The 21,171-nt window shown below is 36.7% G+C and overlaps 1 protein-coding gene across 1 annotated transcript in view; it reads right to left on the bottom strand.

The window, feature by feature from the left end:
- Positions 1 to 1,006: 1,006 nt before the first annotated feature.
- The window catches only part of LOC140141763 (uncharacterized), a 34,509-nt gene continuing 14,344 nt past the window's right edge, over positions 1,007 to 21,171 (bottom strand). Inside the window, 8 exon segments of the mRNA XM_072163632.1 lie at positions 1,007 to 1,598; positions 1,601 to 1,674; positions 2,907 to 3,018; positions 3,598 to 3,665; positions 7,774 to 7,948; positions 10,041 to 10,213; positions 10,959 to 11,020; positions 13,861 to 13,955. Of these exon segments, the coding sequence (XP_072019733.1) occupies positions 1,186 to 1,598; positions 1,601 to 1,674; positions 2,907 to 3,018; positions 3,598 to 3,665; positions 7,774 to 7,948; positions 10,041 to 10,213; positions 10,959 to 11,020; positions 13,861 to 13,955 (1,172 nt within the window). The 3' untranslated portion in view covers positions 1,007 to 1,185.

Genomic DNA, 21,171 nt, shown 5'->3' with positions numbered 1-21,171 from the left:
GGGAACGATGTTAAGAGTCATCGGTACCTAACCGGGCACCGATAGTTCTATAGGACCAAATTGGATGTGGTGTCTTAGAATACACATACGAATAGCGTATGGCCTCAGAAACCAATGACCAACTAAACTTACAAGGTTCAATCAGAGCAGATCAAATATGCCCTCTGTGGGTGAACCCATTTTATATCCCTCATTAATATATTCTCGTTCATTAATTGGTTAAACGAGTATCATGTGACCAAAAATAGTTTTGCTATTTTGCAAACTTGTTAACAAGCCGATTGATGAGGGAACGGGGTACTATTCAAAGTACTATCTCCCGGGAAATAGTTTTACTATCTCCCTCTGAGCGCGTCCCGGAGCGCGTATGACCTCATAACCGCGTCGCAGTTCCTAGTGGTCAATGCAACTCGCCACATATGCGGGATGTCAGTACCGGCTCCGGGGTATTAATGTGTAGCAATTCGTTTTGTCTTGCGAAACACACAATTAAGCAGCACAGACATGACAGAAGTGCAGCTAAAATACGGCGGTTTAATGGCATAATCTGAGTTACATCAGGATCAGTATCTTAATATTGATGGTGAAATAACAGGGAACATGTTAACATGGTTACTCGTTTCACGGCGGTATTGTAGAGGTTGTCACACATTTTCACGGTAAGCTTTAGCCACTCAACTGTGTGCGTGCTTTGTGCATTCAATTAAAACAAAGCAAGGCCGGCGTAGCCTTGACTGAGGCCTAGCCTACATTTATGCCTAGGCCTATGCCTTGTGTTTAATGAACAAAGAATATATTAATGAAGGATATAAAACAAATATTTACTGCTCTAAATTCAGAATCTGGTGGAATCTATTGGTCCCCTCGGTGAACTGGAGACCGTGAGCCTACTATTTTCCCTCGACCTGGCGGTCTCGGGAAAATAGTAGGCTCACGGTCTCCAGTTCACCTCGGGGACCAATAGATTCCACCAGATCCCTCATGAGCAGTAAATATTTGTATAATACCTAACTACGCTATATATCGGTGCAGTGGCATCATTGTCCTTATCGAGTCATTTAATATGTCACGTGCTGGTATTAAATGCCACGAAAAGCCAAGTACTCTCCCCCTTTTCGACGAATAGACATGGTATATGCTGCACGTGCTTACTTACACCACTATTATCGGATTCATGATGCAGCTTTATACTTTAACAATTTTCTTAGGATCTTTCAATTCATCATCAGTTTCTTTGGCTTGTTTACTTGCTACAATGTCCTCATCCTTCACAAAAGCTTCATTGACTGCTCCCTTATTATCCACACCGCCATCTATTTCCGCTTGACCTTTCACCTTCTCTGTTGGCTTTTGCCTCTTTTCGAGAGTAACATCCACAGCTTTCTCGCGAGATTTGTCGTTATCAGTGGTGTTGTTCTTTGGTTTGCTTGGAGTATTAGGGGCTGGGGCGGTTTTACCTTTCTTGATGTAAGGTCTCCCTTGAGATTTATTAAGGAGGAATGAGTCAGTAGTCTGCATAACCGAATGTGAAAATCCAGGTTTTGGTGGGATACCATTCAGCATATATTGCGTCAATAGGAAGGAGTCTTCTGTCTGGGTGCCGACCCACCTACTATAAAATAATCGCTTGACATCTCTAAGGCTATCACGTTCTCGGCTGGGTATATATCAGATCTGAAAAATAACAAACAGTTAAGGATTATTCAACTATTCTTGCAATTGACTATGAGTTACATGCATAAGAATGGATTTCTGTACACGGGACCGACGGAACACTCTGACTATTCATTTACCTAAATGTACCATGCATGGGGAGACAGAAAGTCTAAATAATAGTCCAATTCTAAATGCTTAAAATTCCTAATTTTAATAAGCAAGTCGTAAATTCCGAGAAGTGAACCCAGGACCTCATGCAGCGCAGGCAAGTACCCCAACCAACCGTCAATTATATTACGAATCTTAAAATCATACAAAGCGAAACCGCCAGCGTACATTCATCAGTCAAGTTAGCTCAATCGATAAAGCGTTCGACTATGATGTGAGAGGTTGCGGGTTCGAACCCTGACGGTGCCTAGTACGCGCTCGTGGAAAAATTGAGTTAGCTTGAAATTCCCCTGGACAAGGAACTTACTGCTAATATGTCTCGTTGTAACCCGTACGAAACTCGGGGAGTTGATCCTGGTTGCGAAGGTTATTTGTGGAATGCCTAGGGTGTGCGCTCTCGAAGCAGCAAAATCCCTGAATTATTGTTGTTTAATGATTTGTGGAATGATGTGGGCCATAGTGGTCAGCGAAAACCTGTAAAGTGTGCTGAGGCTTGTGGATCAACGTCTAGGCGTTGTGCCTGTGCGTGACGCACTATAAATCACTGCGCTTTTTTTTCCATCCCACGTGATGCGATGACGCAATCACCCCAACTCATGACCTGCTAGCGTAAAATGAGCGCACCTGATCAAGCTAGAAGTATGTCTGTATGAATGTTGGGCACAATGGGCCATTTACAAAGGATATACTACTGGCTTGTATAGCACAGGTGCGCGGCAAACAAAGAACATCAACTCAGTCAGCCAGGATGTCTCGAAATTACCAACTTGCGACTTTATACTAATTTCATAGCAGGTCATGTACATAATGCACAATTAAGCGAAACCACCGTAGTTGCTGCTGGTCGCCGATGTAGTGCATGCGAGAGGTCCTGACGCCATAACCCTGGGGGAAGCTTCTTTATTTTATTTTGCGAAAAACGAGAGAAGATTAAAATTACGTTCCTTCTTTCCTTTTCGATAGCCAAAACCACTTTGAGGGTTAGGGTTAAGACCTTCCAAGCTGCACACTACTCAAAAGTATTTTGACTTCAAAGACAGTTGTTTCAAACCATTTAGCAAGTAATTATTGAAAACATTTACCTGTATTCTGATTTCTTCCTCTTAATCCTGCTACACAACAAACACGCAAGAAGCAGTAGAAGACAGAAAAGAACAACTGACGCTGCAACAATTATGCCGATGAAAACATTCTCTGAAAACAGGAACAAATCACAAGAGGTATTTCAAATTATGTTTTTAAGTAACAGGTACATGCTTACTGACATATCCATTCGTAAATCTTAATGCAAAATGTTTAAATCAAACAAAGAATTAAAAAAACTAACACTAACGAATATCACATTATTATACACCATCCTTATACAATATATACAACACGTTTAGTGACTTACGCGAAGCGCGCCGATTTAGAATAGCGGCAAAGGTATAACACTTGTAATGTAAAATACCAATAACAACGCCCTCATCAGTCAGTTTATAATCGAGGATTCGTCACTATGAACAATGTGTTTAACAACTTTAACTTTCCCAGGAAGAATCATACAATCAAAGAAACAAATCACTTTCAGGTACTTTTAGGCTAAATTTGACTACCTTATACGAGTCCATACCATGAAAACTGATCGGTCAGATAAGGTTTACAGAAATGATGAGCTTTTTAGTATGGTTTTGGAATAATATTAACGTGTTGCTACTATAGTTCTTAGTATCACGTCACGAGTTAACCATGTTAAAACTGTATTTAAGAATTATATATAACTTATAAGCTTACCACTATAAGGTCGACTTCTTTTCTTCGGTGGTATTTCACATTGGTAGCCTTTATAACCATCAACACAACTGAAATGATAAAACAAATGATGATTATTCTTAACATTGAGTGACCTATAATAACATCATAACTGTGCAGAAATGTTTTTTTTTATAAAGGGTATTTCAACTTCGCGACAGTTACGACGCGATAGTGTGATGATCGACCTGATTTGAACTTTGAACTGGGAACAACATCAAATGTTGACACAGGCACTGGCTCAGTTCCTCTGATCGCGATGACCTCGAGTAGCTCGCATTCACTCGAGCCCGCCAGAACGAGAGGGTGACGAGTGCAATTGGTTATTGCTAGAGATGGTCTTTCATCCAGCACTGGACTAGTGCTATAGTTGAGATCAGACAATCTTGGATGCTGATCTGGAGTCGAAGAGTTTACCGCAATTGAAGGAAAGGTCCGACGGAAGGTCCTGATGTTCTGCGAGAGCTCAGTTACGTCTAATAAAAGAACTGTATTGAAGTCAAACTTCTACCCTGGATGTACTGAGCTGCTTCGCCTTGAATCATTAACACGATCTATGTTAACACTGTCGAGTTGCTGAAATTCTTTAAAACAGCGGTTTTTATTCGCAACGGTTGTATACCTAAGAATGGTGGTGTGCCGCAGTGCCAGTACTTTTCAACTAAATATTCGGTGCACACCAACATACAACGGTGTGTTTGCACACTGCACACCGTACTTTTATAGCTTTGTTCCTAAAGTCGAACCAACAACATGCAAAATGTTGCTATCTTTCAATCCGAGTGCCACGTAGCTGGGCGCAGGTTGACATATTTCTATTACATTAAAAATGTGTACAAGTTTAAAATGAATGACGATCAGATGATAAAAATTATACAAAGTAAAATGTAAAATCCTCTTTATACACACAGCTCAGGTTGTCGTCTTCGGGATTTATAGGATTATACCATGTTACAGTCAAAGGCCTGTTACAATCCGGGAGTCTCTCTACACTCAGCAGTATGACTAAACTTTCCCAAATTCTCAGTTTGCATTACCGTGACCTCTGACAACCAAATCGTAAATTATAAAGCATGGCTCCTGGGGCAAAGCAATAGGCGAAGTAAACATGTACATGTACATTCGTGCTTATATTGGCCAATCTTAAATAAAAATTACTTTAAAAAGAGATGTGTCTGGTCCAGAGAGGAGATTGTTTGTTTGTTTGTTTGTTTGTTTGTTTACCCAGGTTGGTCCGTGAGGAACACATGCTAATCCACGGAAAACCATGGACCGTTCCAAGCTCATACAAATGCACAAGCCTGAATAGCCAGTGTAGGCTAATATATGCATGCTGGCCTAGATAGCTTTGATAAACAAAGCAAGAAATGGAAGAAAATAGCTAGGAAAAAGAGAAAAGAGAGAAGGCCACTCTTGGATGTGTTAAGGACATGGAAACAGACTTGAAGAATCGGGAATCAAATACTAGTGCATGTATTCTCATGGTATTTTATCATGAACAGAGCCAAGCAGGATTAATTTACTCAAATTTCCTTTTTAATTCCCTAGCCATTCTTTTAACGGCATCTAATCAAGCTATTTGATCGGTTTTCAAGAACTGAAGGAGATAATTCAATTTGATTGAACATATTTTGTTCCCAAGATAATGTATTTAAGAAGCGGATGAAGGTTGTAGATTTATTTCTATTATCTTTCAGTCAATGACCTGCAGAAGCTTCGTTCACTTAAGTCTGTTAATATTCTTGCATCCATGGCTTAAACATTCTGATGTGACCTTTTTTGCTTCAGTGGAGTATCTTCTAGATAACATTCATCAAGCCTTTCTAAAAATATGAATTCAAAGAGTGAACATGTTGCATGCTGGTATCGAAACAGTAACCCATTTAAAAAAATACACGACGTATTGTTGGTCGAAGCATCAAAATTATTTAAATCAATAAATTATTGAAAAGTAACACTTTGATGTTTTATATGCAAAAGTTCATTCTACAAATCAAAACGTGGTTGATTTATTGTTGTTATTAAAGAGTTATGTACGTTTTTAAAAAAGTGTTGTAGTTTCAGCCCTCTTTACAACATATAACTCAAGAACCACAGGACCTGCAGAAGTATTGTGATATTTAAATTCTTCTACACGCTCGCTATGAAATGATCAATGTAATTTTTGCCAAAGCTCACTACCATTCGCAAGACACTGTGAACTACCAAAATAGTTGCTACCCAGCAAACACAAAAACGTTTTAAAAACGTTTTTAATAAGTTATATTTTGGCTTTTGGTTTACATAAAACGTTTTAATAACATTAAAATGTCGGGTTATATAAAGGTCATGGAAACGTTTTAAAATGTTTTGTATGAAAACACACTACAACAATATTTTAACAATGTTTTCAAAATGCTATTGTAAACTATTATTGCAAACACTTTTTGACAAACATTTTGTCAACACTTAAATAACATTATGTTAAAATATTTGCACCCAGCAAACACAGAAATGTTCTTAAAATGTTTTTCAAAACGTTTTAATAACATTTAAATATCGGGTTATATAAAGGTCATGAAAACGTTTTTATAACGTTATTGCAAATATTTTGGGCAAACATTTTTCGCAAAATATTTTTTCACCCCCCAAAATAACATTCTGTTTAGAATGTTTTGTATCAAGTTTTCAAAAATGTTTTTGGAATGTTATTAAAACGTTTTTATACCCTTTATATAACCCAACATTTAAACGTTTTCTGTAATACATTTATGTTTGCTGGGCAGTAGATTATCAAAAAATGTTTTTTAATCTGATGAAAACGTTTTATACTCTTAATATAACCTTTATATAACCCGACATTTAAACGTTTTCTGACAACCTTTTATAACCTTTTGCGAATGATGTCGAAAACGTTTTGTGTTTGCTGGGTAGCCATTCTTTTAACGGCATCTAATCAAGCTATTTCATCGGTTTTCAAGAACTGAAGGAGATAATTCAATACGATTGAACATATTTTGTTCCCTAGATAATGTATTTAAGAAGGGGGTGAAGGTTGTAGATTTTATTTTTATTATCTTTCAGTCAATGACCTGCAAAAGCTTCGTTCACTTAAGTCTGTTAATATTCTTGCATCCATGGCTTAAACATTCTGATGTGACCTTTTTTGCTTCAGTGGAGTATCTTCTAGATAACATTCATCAAGCCTTGCTAAAAATATGAATTCAAAGAGTGAACGTGTTGCATGCAGCCTGCAGGTATCGAAACAGTATACCCATTTTTAAGAATACACGACGTATTGTTGGTCGAAGCAGCCAAAAAAAATCGATTTTCATTATATTATTCAAATCAATAAGTTATTGAAAAATAACACTTTGATGTTATGCAAAAGTTCATTCTACAAATCAAAACGTGCTTGATTTATTATTGTTAATAAGTTATGAACGTTTTACAAAAGTGTTGTTGTTTCAGCCCTCTTTACAACCTAACTCAAGAACCACAAGACCTGCAGAAGTATTGTGATATTTGAATTCTTCTACACGCTCGCCATGAAATGATCAATGCAAGTTTTGCCAAAGCTCACTACCATTCGCAAGATGCTGTAAACTACCAATTCGCAACAGTTTTAAAATAGTTGCTAACCTTAAATAGGTTTGATTTCAAAGCTTGAATGTACATAGCACCACTCACAAACACAGACCCAATATCACTAATTTAGGTTTTAATTTGGAATTTTGTAAAAACACCGACCTACATGTGTACACGCTTTCAGCAAATGTCCTATCCATAACCGACTCGATGCATTACTCAACCACATCTTAAACGTAATTAAAATTCGACATAATCTTCCATTTCAAATTCCCAATACCTCAATAGATATTATAGATGTTCAATTGAGACCTTCTCAGCAAGTTCATTTTTGCATTTTCACAAGTTCTTTTGTAAACCACCATGGTAACATGGGTAAGATCTCTAATTAATGATAACGTACATTATAAGCCTTCGAGGCTTGATAGTTTTATATGTAACATTTGATTTTGATTTATCTGAAGCATGACGAGATTAGTACCCATTTTAGCAGAAGAACACGTGTTTCAGGTTTTCACAGTGCATACATTTGAAGAAAAGAAAAAGAAAAAAAAAAAAAAAAAAAAAAAAAAAAAAAGACTGTTCACTTACTTGCACCCAATGAAATTTTCTGCTGACATGTTATCAACACATGTAGAATTATTTTGACAATAATCTTTATTATCTTCACAAGTAGATAAACAAATCACTCCCTCAGATGAACACGTCATTTTGTCGTGTATACATTGAGTTATGTCACAAGCATCAGCAATACGACGGTACTTTCCTGAATAAAACAAAAACAAACAATCAAATAAACACAAAATCACTCAGACTTACATATTCAGATATAAACTAGATATCTTGTTTATAAAAAAACTTATTGTGCAAAGAAAACAAATTTAGAAACAGATTCAAGTTGTACAAAAATGTTAACATGTGTTATGCAGTTAAGCCATTTTCTTGGCAACGGGACACTTGAGAACCTCTCAAGCATATCTTCTTCCAATTGTTTTACATGACAGGTTGCTATTGGCGGAAGGTTAATGGGTAAAGAAGTGCCAAGACATAAGCTTTATAACATACTTAATAATAACAATTTAAAGAATCCAGAATTGAAAACAAATATAACAGACAATATATTGAATTAAATAATATAAAATATTTGCGGGGGGGGGGGCCTTATGTTGTTCCTTAACCATACAAAATGGTAATAGTGTTCCAACTGTTGCATACTAATAATTAAATATGTATTTTATAAGACTTGTTAAGATTAAAATGTCTCCTATTTGTCACAAACCCTTGTCTGTCCGATAGTTTGCGGACACTTTGTATATACCGACCTCAGTTTGCGACCTTTTCTAAGATTCCAAATGCTATAGAAAGCACGATATATATACACTTTATCAAGACACAATTTCGTGAAAATTCTTATCTCGTCTTACTGACAAATATTTCTCAGTGAGGTTATAGTACACATAATTTGAATATCATAATTCTAAAATAAACTGGAGCATATTTAATTCATAAACCTGGGAGCTTCTTTACTTGCCATGTAACTTCATAAATATTCACAAATTTACCATTTTGATGACACTATTTGCACATTTGTTAGATAATTCTTCGGAAATTCATGGGAATCGGTTAAATGTTAAGAACACATAAAATCTGCCAACATATACCAATCTCGCTACGAGAGTTACACTCGGAATGGGACAAATGATACTAGGTTACGTCATTTGCATTATTTTCAAAACCACTGAACCGAATCCAATGAAAATCTCACACAAGGTAGAACCATAAACGTGATCAGTTTACAAAGTTCATTTTTCAAAACCAAAAAGATTTGTTCACTAACCTGACAGCTTCGAACGTCATGGTCGACACTCTTCAAAGTGTTGAACTATGTCGCAACACAAGTGCTGTGGGACAATTATTCAACACTCTGAAGAAGTATGTCGACCATGACGTTCGAAACTGTCAGGTTAGTGAACAAATCTACATGGTTTTGAAAAAACGAACTTTGTAAACTGATTTTCGGCAAACCGGGATCATCATTTCCGTAAGCAAATTGCTTCATTTCTTAATATTTTGAGAATTGTGGTACAACCCCCAGACGGACATTTTTATTAGAGCATGACGTTGTTGCGAAGAAACATGGAATGGGTAAGATGATATGATTTATGATAGCCATTGTTTTCAAAACCAGTGAACCAAATCTGATGCAAATGTTACAGAAGGTAACAGAGTAAAATTTTGAAATCACGCAAGGCACAGTTAATCTACTCCCTACTCCCTATTCCAGAAAAATACAGCATTAATTTATTTGGAATTAAAAAAATATTTTCCTGTTTTGCCAAATGAAACATAGCTAAATCCTTATCCTTTTGTTAGTCCTAACTGGCAATAAAATTCGAATTTTAATATATTTGCAATTTGAGGTAAAATGGTCCCAAAAACATGCAATTTTACATGTTTTCTTACAATTGTAGTGACAAAAGTATTGTAAAATTTGGCACAAGTCTAAGCATTCAAAATCTTGAGTATAGGCTAAGAGTTAGCTCATAATTTTAATATTATATGTTATTTTTGCTAATTGCTTATGAAAAAGAATGGAAAATGTTTTTTCCAAACATTAAAATGCAGAACTTGAAATTAGTCTTTGGGTCTGATTGTCACAGAGTATGAAAAAGGTCGAAAAATACCCTAAAATGTATGTTTTTGGCCCTTATTTCCAAACATTTACCAAATACTAAAATTGTACTTTTATTGCCAGTTAGGACTATCTAAAGGATTAGGATTAAGCTATGTTTCATTTGGCAAAATCGGATTAATCCCCAATTAATTTTCTGGAATGGGGAGTGAATTCAAACACCTACCTGGTTTATCAATTGCACGCAACGCATCTACGTATAGACTTCCTACTTGAAAACTTCCTAGTGTACCATTAAGCTCTACAGCTTCATAAAATGTTTGAATAACAACGGTTTCTTCCACAGGTTCAAGTTTACGAGTAAATAGAACAGCCACTTCAGTAATCACACTCCCAGCTCTGAAATATCAACAAACATTTTGAGTGGTTAGTGCAAATGCTGCCTCATAGAGGTGTGTGAATTATACATTCCCTCGTTTCAAATTATAAGTTTTGGTTTCTCTTTTGTTCAGAAACCAAAAATATATGGATTTAAATGAGATTGATGTCACTGCTCGTGAGTATTGCACTAACAAAGACATCGATAATGACGTCACTCAAGAGCTTAGGCAGGATAATAGGAAACCACATGACCAAACCCAAACTAAAACTCAATATTTGAAACACTTCCATGTTTGAAACAACTGAATGTACGCATCTATAGACCTGGCAGCTATTTTTTTTAAATGATGGCACACATTTACCATCATTTTGATCTAAAAATAAAATAAAATACGCCAATCGTAAGGATTAATTTCCTTTTTCTTCATACACTTGTATACACCGATAGAATGAATTTTCACTTAAAAAGCTGCACAACTTGCGGGCAAGTTTTTGAGTTGTGAGTGTTCCTGAACTATGTCACTGGATAGGATCTCCACAGCTCGTATTGAATAAATGAGCCGGGAACGATCCATTCTAAGAATAAAATAAGATAAGATTGGCATTTGGCGCAAAACAAAACCAGATATGATCTGATCTAGATTTAGCAACAACAAAATAATCTTAAGCACCGCACCTAGTGCTTCGATAAAGACAATACATCTGTGTTGTGTTACCGGAAAGAATTCTGTTAACTTTTAGTCGAACTTTGAGAACTACTTACTGTAAGCTTAAAACAATGGCGGAGAGAAAATTGTCAAAGCGTGGCTGACAAAAAGCAGACACCTGCAAAAAGTAAAAGAGACAGAGTTATAATGTTTAAAAGAGCCATTCCATGCAGTGATAAATTCCAGGAAACTACAAACCGGACCATTGGTTTTGGCGGTGCAAAGACGCTTTTGCTATTGTCGCTGTTCGCGCTCGGCGAATGGGGTAAGGCATTTCACGGGTTATATTGGGACGATTTACAGCCTGTCTCAAAAAAAAATTGTGCAAGTGAAAAGCGCCCTCTTTGGCGATTAGAAAATACCGTTGTGACATGATGCTTACATCAACGTCAAGGGCACAGTCTTAGCTCTCAACTACCGTTTATTCTGTTCAATTTGCTCTTTTGAATCTCGAGATATGTTTAGTTAAGAACGAAAGGGTAAAATCACAATTGTGCCACTTTTACTAGGGAATATGGCTGTACATGTAAATCAATGATAGCTGATGTTGATGCGTATAATGCACTCCCCCCTTCGCGGCTCGTGCATTAGAGGCATCAAAACCAGCACGCGTGCATTATTTTGTCTAATTTCATTAATTTGTCAAATTTCATGAACTTGTCAAAGTTCATTAACCTATAAGTGTATAATATTTGTTTGTCTTTTAACATGTCTTGAATGACAAAAAGAACAGTATTTACCATGGTAAAATCATTGACATGCACATGTATTTTATTTTACAGCAGAATGTGAAATATTTATTTATCGTTTAATTTGTCGTAAGTGGAAAAAGAGAATCATTATACCTTTATCATGATAAAACATTAAAAAAAAAATTGTATTGTTGTGTAATTGATGCATTCTTTCGATTTCACGAAGGAACTCTTGATAAACTTGATGCTATCATTGATTTACATGTACAGCCCTCTTCCTTTGTAAAAGTGGCACAATTGTGATTTTACCCTTTCGTTGTTAAGTAAGCATATCTCGAGATTAAAACAAGCCAAATGAACAGACTAAACGGCATTTGAGAGCTAAGACTATGCCCTTGACGTTGATGTAAGCATTATTTCACAACGGTACTTTCTAATTGCCACAGAGGGCGCTTTTCACTTGCACAATTTTTTTTGAGACAGGCTGTATAGATGGCTGTTAATGTAAAAACGGAAATGGTAGAAAACAGATATTTTTAAGATTAGAGCGTGCTCTGTAATCCAAGATTATTCATAATTTTAACATACAGACGAATCGATATTCGGCACTCTGCCAAAATCATAACGAATTTACGAACAAAATCCCCACTCCATACATTTTTACATATTTACGGTTTGCAATAAATATGGGACACTTCACTTTTGTCGCTGTAACACCTGGGCTCCAAGTCAACATTATTTTATCTTACAGTTTCTGGTTGACCACAGTATACACTGATAAGTGCTTTCACTTTGAGTGAAAATACGAAACCCCTTTTGAAATCAAACCATAGCAATAATAATGGCACGCGTATTTTATTATTAGAAATTTAGAATCTAAGCCATAACATTGAAGTTGTTTTGAAAATATTTGCTTATTGCATAAGTACAGTGAACCAGTAATGCGATGTCTTTGAACGTGCTGCGCGGGGCTGTGTGGTAATCGGTATATTTATTCTCACCGAAATTTCAGAGAGAATGTACATCAACTGACTAGGAGCTTAAATATGCTCATATCCCATTTAACAGTTCTTTAACCATAAGTTTTACATCAATATGCATAGAATTGCCTGTGAGTATGGTGGGTACAAAAATTCATACTCCACAACTTCAGGTAAAACTAAGGTATGACTCTTCTAACAGTTAGGCATATAACCCACAATCGGCTAGTGCTCGTTATTTTGAGGTTGGAAAATTGGATTCTGTATCGAGGGTGCACGTAAGTTCAATGGGGAGGTTCCCGGCGAATAATGTGGGCATTTTTTGCACGAAATTGCTCTCGGGAAGGTCCCCCCGGCCGCTGTTGGCCCTTCCACGGGGCCAACGGCTTAACGTCCCCTCCGAAGGACGAATTTCTCCTATGGTTAACATATCGAACTCTAAATGCACCATGGGGAGAGCAGAAATCAGATTTAATCTACACAATTACATTTTACATTTTTCAGGTCAACATCACAGCAAGTTTCCACCGGGTATTGAATCCGGGACCGTGACATACAGCAGAAGCAAGAATGCTAAACCATTTCTCCCATTTGGGCGGATTTTATATCGCATTTTGACGTGCACTCTTGATCATAAGCATTGGTAACTGATGCGTACCAATCACATTGATGCAGTATGTACAGAGTATATCAAAACGATTGGTACCCATCAATATCGAGTGAGCATGATCAAGAATGCCACATCAAAATGCAACATAACACCCATAATTAGTAGATTTATGCAATAAAGGCCATAATTCTATATAAATCTATGTTACTTTGTAAACTTAGATCAGGTAACTTCAAACCAAGCGATTATGCGTTCACACGATTATGTAACAAACTGAAATGAAAACCAAAACTGCTTGCTACAAGTTTTAAGTTTCCAACAAAGGGTACAAAGATATCGATAATGACGTCAGTCAAGAGCTTAGGCAGGATAATAGGAAACCAATGACCAAAACCAATACTGAAACTCAATATTTGAAACGATTGAATGCCATTGATTTGTACGTATTAATTTGAATTTTCATTGGCCTATTCCAGAAACTAAGTGCACACGCCCTATAGAGGAGTAACTTTTCAACAACAAAAAAAGAAATGTCTGAATTTCCAAGTTTGCTTTCTTAAAACGACTGGAATTCCAGCTGCCAATGTCACGACTGGACAAAAAGTCTGGAAATCCGAACTCCTCTATAGGGGGTGTGCATCTATCTTCTGGAATAGCCCATTGATCTGTCACCTACCTCAGTTACTATTTCTACTTCTACCTCCTTGGCATTAGACATATCCCTGTTGGTGATGGTGAACTTCAACGACAAGAAGCTATCGCCTGGGTAACCTGTGCATGAATTTAAAAAAGGATATCATTTTATAACGACTTCATCATAACGGAGTCCACATCTCTCTGGCTTCCTTTATTTAGCTAGGGGCTGCTAAACTTCTTTTTCGCCAAGTGACATTGTGAAATGTCTTAGCGGGCCACTTGGATGAGCGGACAAGAAACTCAGAAATTGGGCGTGTAAATATCAGGTGCGTGTATGATTGCAGATTCCTTCCCACACACCTCAAGTGTATGACAACCTAAAAGGACATGATCGCACACCGAGAAGATGGATGGTCAATTCGGTAGTGTCTACACAAATAACATTTGACCTTCTCCGAGCATGTCATCTGCTAAACAGTAACACAAAAAGTCTCAATTCAATAAAAAAATAACTTGGGAATAAAGGGGCTAGGCACAAATATCATACTGAGTTTGACAGACTGCCGAATCAGTATTCGTGTCTAAATTCTTGTTACACATGAATTATCTTGAATTAGCGAACATGGAGCGGCGCTTTATATAAGCCAGAGGGCAGCATCGAGTGTTTAACGGTGATCGGCGTGATAAGTGAGCGAAAGATGGTGACAGGATCGAGATTCGGCATTCTGACAAACTCAGAACAATATCAAGCAAGCAAGAGCCTTCGTGGTGCATAAAACCGCTGCTGAGCAAATATGCATTCTGTCACAATGACATTCTTTCAGGGCATGGATTCGTATTAAAGTAAATAGCACAAATTTCAGTACTGTTTTTGTCTCGGGAGAAACGTGAGCTAATAATTTGAAATCATAGATAGGCCTTCAAGACATAGGAAATGTCATTGTGACAGAATACATATTTGCTTAGCAGGGGTTCTATAATTATGTGAGTTGATGTGACTATATGTGAGTATATAATGTGTCATGTCACACTCTTTCCTATCACCATGATCACAAAAATGTCCTATTCTAATTTCTAAATGTAGCTATGTTGTTTAGATGTAAAAATGTGAATTGCCATCAAATTGACAGGAAGCCTGAAGGTATGATTATTTTAAATCACCCAAGTCTAGAACTACTCGCAACTTGAATGAAAGAACAAACAAACAAACAAACAAACGAGTGGAAGGAAAAACGAACATGCCTCTTGTGGACTTTGTGGACATCTGTTATGCAGGAATCAATTAATGGGAATCTTAACCTATCTTCCTCAAGCCATCACCTTGGTTCACAAAAATTATTTTTACGCAAAGATTCACCTTCTGTCCAAATATTAGGTCAAGATTCACAAGAACTAAACTATTGGACTCTTGGAAACCATAGTGACTCGCTCCGCTCGCTATTCGTGGGGCATCATGGTTTGCGACTCGCGGCTCGTGTCCCCCTCAATCGCAAGTATAGTCTTTGACAAAAGCTACCAGAACTATCATGTCTACAGTAGAATTCACCACGACCTTTGCAGGACTTAAACCCCATTAAAAGCTATTAAATCAGATCTTCTCTGGTTAAATCCACACTACACATGTTTCTGTTTTACCTGTGCGGTATTGCAATGAGCTGGTATTATAGTTTCAGTTGGGTAACCGATTATAAAGCAAACGCATGCAAGGTAACAATACTATGTGGGCCTTTGTTCACGAAATGAGACATCAATAGTCTGCTTATTGTTAACCAGTATTCTTGAAAATGAGAAACATAATGGTTGTTGACTTAACACGGTTTGGAAATAATTTCTTCATGTTTTTTGGTGTTATCTGTCGTTTACATATCCTTCCTAAAACACAAAAGTGCGAATATTTCCAAACACCTAAATTAGCTAAAAAGTTAAGACATGTTACGAAACTATATTTTCTAGAATTTCAGAGAATACTTGAAATATTGGCCGGTTATTTTTCACACAGTGTGACAATATCCTATACTTCTAACATACACTATTTTTAGAGGTCACGCGTCAATGGTCAGAGCACTGTGTATTGTGTAAAGGAAAACGGACAGTAACTGCACTATGGTCGAATTTTACTCAAAGATTCACCTATGCAATTATTTGTTTGGTTGAAGATTCACTGCATCTGAAAATGCCCACACTCATAGAAATTGTTCGTTGGCATTACTCAGTAAGTTGATGTAAGTCGTTGCGTCAACTTTCCGAGTAATGCCAACGCGTACAATTTTGAGTAACGCTGACTCGATATCATTATGTTGGTCGCACTCATTTGCACTTACTTTATTGAGTTGTTACAACTCAGAATATGAAACTAGCCTAGGTTAGCATAATTTTCTAGAGCTATAGTATACAAAATTTTGCACTGATTACAAAAATAAATATTTGAATACTGCTAATTGTGCAGAAAATGATCCAATTACGTGAATTAAGCAACAAAGTACCAAATTCGAATAACTCAAAACAATAAGTACCAGTAACTTAATATGAACGAGTTACATCAACTTACATGTTGAGTTACAATAACTCAACTAATTGGTTCTTTGAACCTTGTTTATTTTTCTAAGTTTCCTGAACTTGAATTCAGAAGTTTTCATTACTTATAAAAGTTGACGCAACGACTTACATCAACTTTTTAAGTAATGTAACTTTTAAGTAATGCCAACAAAGTTGATTAGTTGACGGAACTTTTGAGCTTTTTCAGCATTTTTAAGTTCGGATAACTAAAATGAATTTTGTTTTGGCAACTTTTACACTATTTTTTTTTTTTTTTTTTTTTCTCCTTTTGAATTGCGCCAACATGGCGAACAAGTCATTTCTATGAGTGCAGCAAGGTAAAGATTAGATATATTCACCAGCGAAATGGTGAAGGATTGAGGAGGCAGAGGCGGATTTAAGGGAAAGGGCCCTGTCAGCAAAATATCCTGGGGGCCCAATAGTAAAGAGTTGAAATCAGGAGCGTGCCTGAATTTTTGTCGGGAGGAGGGCAAGAACAAATTTTGGTAGTGATCATTAGTTCGGCCCAATGTTATGAGATACGTGCGCGTAGTGCACGAACATTCATTCCATTTCTTATTATTTGAAGTAAAAGTTCTTGTAGGCCTACATTTGGTAAATTACGCGCGAAGCGCGCTAAAATGTGCATTTTGACACTATTCTATATCCAAATCGAGATTTTATCAGATTTGTGAAAACGGTACTAAGGGACGCACCATTAGATTCTCAGGGGGGGGGGGGCATGGGAGTTTGGGTCAGGCAGAATTTTTTTTTCGCCGCCGAAGGCGGCGGAATTTTTTTTTTTTTTCGCCTCCAAGAGCATAAAATTTTTTTTTTTCGCCGCCTTCGGCGGCGAAGTTATTTTTTTTCAATTTTAATGTACATTTTAATACAAAGTTGGGTGGGTGAAATTTTTTTTTTTTACTCATCAGTGAGGCAAAAATTTTTTTTTGTCTCACTAGTGGGCAAAGTTTTTTTTTTTTTTCTCACTAGTGGGCAAAGTTTTTTTTTTTTTTATTAACTCCCATGCCCCCCCTGGAAATCTAATGGTGCGCCCCTAAAGAACAAGGAATATTTCCTTTTCTGTTTTTGCTTGATAGTCAAGAAGGAAGCAAAATCCCAGATTAAGGTCCAGAATCAGTTTTAATATCACAATCTGACCTCAAGGAATAGGAAGCCAATATGCTGGTACGCGTGAATTTTGACATTAGGGGGGATGGGGGTTGGAAAAAATCTTTAATCCAGGACCTTTTGGCGACCAAATAAGTTTATGGCGCAAATGTGCGCGAAGCGCGAGAAAAATGTTGCCATTTTGAAACTAAACTGTTAAAACATAGTGCAAAAGGGAGGATTTGTCCCCATCCCCACACCCCGGATGTGCACCTTAGGGTCGGATTTGCCTTTTTGAGGGCCCTGGGCCCGGCCAAAATTTGGAGGGCCCCAAACTCATTGTGAGGAAGGCATATGCACTCAAGTGGCTTAGTTTAATTTGATTTACGTACATAAGATTACGGCAGAAGCATAACAATTTAGAGAGAGCCGAGCATATTTTGTTTTCGATTTTACTATGACATTTGCGGGCGAAGCACGGAAAAAATCAGTCTGTTTTAGCCCAAAATAAAGGTAAATTTTGCTATACATATAGGGCTAGTGCGCTTCGCGCCGGCAAAATTATTATGCGATTTTACCCTATTTTGGCCCAAAACATGGTGTTTTAGGTCTAAAAAGGAAGATGCACAGGGCAATTTGGGGGAAAGGCCCATTTTGGGGGCCCTGGGCCCTGTAGCCCATAATATTTGACATTATGAGGCTCAGGTACACTGCCCAAGTGCTGGGTGAACCAACTCAGAGCCATGAACTGTTATATTTGCTTTAAATTACTTTAAAAAAATATTTTAGACCCTGGGGCAGAGGGCCGCAAATGTTAAAACAAAGGGCCCCTGACCTTTGATCTCTTGCTGTGGCCAAAACGGGCAAAATTTAATGAAAATTTTCAAGAATCATAAATGCGGATGCGGGCATAAAAATAGAATGTCCTCTTGCGTGCACGGGCATATATTTATAACCTTTTCAGTACTATTCTACCCACCGCACCTTTGAACATTGCCGAAAACAATTAAAGCAAAAAAAAAAAAAAAAAAAAGCAGGGGGGCCCTTTGGCCAAAATAACAGGGGGACAGCTTAAATCCGCCACTGTGAGGAGGGCAGGGTCAAGATTCACTTTGACGCCTGCATTAATAAAAGCTTAAAACAATGATTTTCGAACTATGGTTTCATTGGTCTTTCTTACTTTCTATTCGTATATGAATTCATTATTCATAAGCCTTTATCTATTTGAATCACAGTAATTCCGAGAACTCACGATTCAGGAATGCAATTATTTCGAGGATGTACATAATCTTTACATTTGCATGTCATTATCAATATTTGCATAATCAAGTTATTGAAAAACACCACATTTTATCCCTTCATGAGAGTTAATATTCAGAGAGATTTGCTCCAATACATGCAATATAAACAAAGCTTCTCAATCCCTCTCGGGAACAATTCATTATTGTGGTTTTTGTTTCAAATATTTGGCATTCCGCGCACTTAATGAAGAGATTGACAAAGTAACAAAATCTTTCTGTCAGTTACTTCTCCACGGTCAACGAAAATGTCACTAAGAAGACTGTCGAGACGCTTGTGCCGTAACTATGGTAACGCATGGCTACGCACCTGAAACATTGCAAACAAAATGGCAACGCGATAAATTAGTGTCTACTGTCTACATGTAGGCCTACCTCTTACCTTATGGAGTAAAATGTACTGAATTCGCTTTTGAAACAGTGAAAATTCATATTCTAAAGACTTGGAGTTAAAATTCTGACCACAGTGACCACTCCACGAAAATGGAATAGTGATCTAATGCTTCCCAAATTAATATGTTGCCTGTATATGCATAACAGCAAGGTATTGAGATGTGGCCAGAATAGCTACCACTACTGACATACTAGGAAATACGCAAGAATTTTCATGTTGAAAGCTGAATTGAAAAATGTGTGCTAAATAAATTCGATGTAAAATGAAGTTTTAGGCCCCAGCTATGACATTTTTTTTCAATTTTAGCCATTTAATGAAACTTAACATTGACGACGGAAAAGGCAAAAAGATCGCAAAAGTTTGGAGTTATGAATTTAAAGAGTTGTCAGGAAGTTGTAGAAGTGATGATATTGTGAACATGTTGGACATAGGGGGATAAATCTCCAATATTTTGATAGGGGAATGATCCATACAATCAACTCCCCAATGTTGCCGCCTGTATGTGGGTTTCTGACCAAAGTAACATCATTGGCCAATGGCCATTTTAGCCTAAAAAGTATGATTTAATGTAGACCCATTTAGACACATTTTTCAAATGAAAATTCCCGAGTATTTCACAGTATTTTCCAGTATATCATTGATGGTATTTATCAATAATTTCCCACCCGGTTAATTATTCCAAACACAAATAATAATTAGCATTCCAAGTAGGGCCTACTTGTTTATGCAAAATTATGAAACATAATCTTCATCTATGGTGTTGTCTTTTTTAAAGACAGTTCTTGTTTGAATGTATGCTGCGTGCATTAGAAATGTTCTGAACGTCGTCAGTAATATGTGAAGGTGCAAACACAAAACGTTTTAAAAACGTTTTAAACAGGTTGTATCTTGGGTTTTGGTTTTGGTAAAAACGTTTTAAAACATTAAATGTCAGGTTTAAAGGTCATGAAAACGTTTTGTATGAAAACACATATATAACAAAATTCTTAAAACATTTTTTGCCAACTATTTTGTCAACATTTCAATTTTTAAATAACATTATTGTAGAATACTTTGTAGTTTTCAAAAATGTTTTGAATGTTATGAAAACCTTTTATACCCTTTATATAACCCAGCATTTAAATGTTTTCTGGCAACCTTTGCTAACCTTTTGCAAATAATATTGAAAACGTTTTGTGTTTGCTGGGTTATACTCTGTATACTTCATTTGATGAAGAACTGTTGAAATATGTCATTGGTATTTGAGTAAGGGATGGGGAAAATAATATTTTGATAGATAAAGTCATACAAAATATTAAAAGCAGTCAGCATGAACTCATTGAAGTTTGTCTTTTTTTGAAAGCCTACACTGTTCAGCACATCTATTTAAGAATTTAACAGAAGAACTCTCTATAGATGGTAGTAAATATATAAAGGATATGAAGAGAGAAACAACACGTTGTCACGTTGTACTTGTTAAACCAAAATTGAACTTTTCCACCGTTTATGATATTTGTGGCACCCTGTATATATCAACTTGCTAGTTGGAAACGTGTATACCGTCACAGTTTCACCTTTACGCTGATATGGTTAAATCTCGGACAAACCTGAATGGAATAAGGGGCGCACCATTAGATTTCCAGGGGTAGGCATGGGAGTTTTTTTAAAAAGACGAAAAAAAATCGCCTCACTGATGAGTACAAAAAATCCGACACCCGAGCCTATAGGCTTAAGGTATCAAAATTAATAAATTATTAGGCCTAGGGATTACAATTGAAAAAAAAAAAAAAAAAAAAAATTTTGGTTTTTTTTGTGAAAACATTAACATTAACATGTAGCTTGTGCTGAATGTGCTCTGAGCAAGTAATGAATTTTGCCCCTAATTAATGGCACAGGACCTTGCCATGATTTTGGGAATTGGTGAAAAATGCGTTAAAATACATATGGGGGGGCTATAGAATATAAGATGTTACAAAGTTATAAAGCGTTGATCAGTCTAAAGGTGCGCGATGGAAGAATATGGAAAACGTATGAA

Source organism: Amphiura filiformis, chromosome 20, assembly GCF_039555335.1.
Source record: "Amphiura filiformis chromosome 20, Afil_fr2py, whole genome shotgun sequence".
NCBI lineage: Eukaryota > Metazoa > Echinodermata > Ophiuroidea > Amphilepidida > Amphiuridae > Amphiura > Amphiura filiformis.
This window is presented reverse-complemented; position numbering and strand designations above follow the sequence as displayed.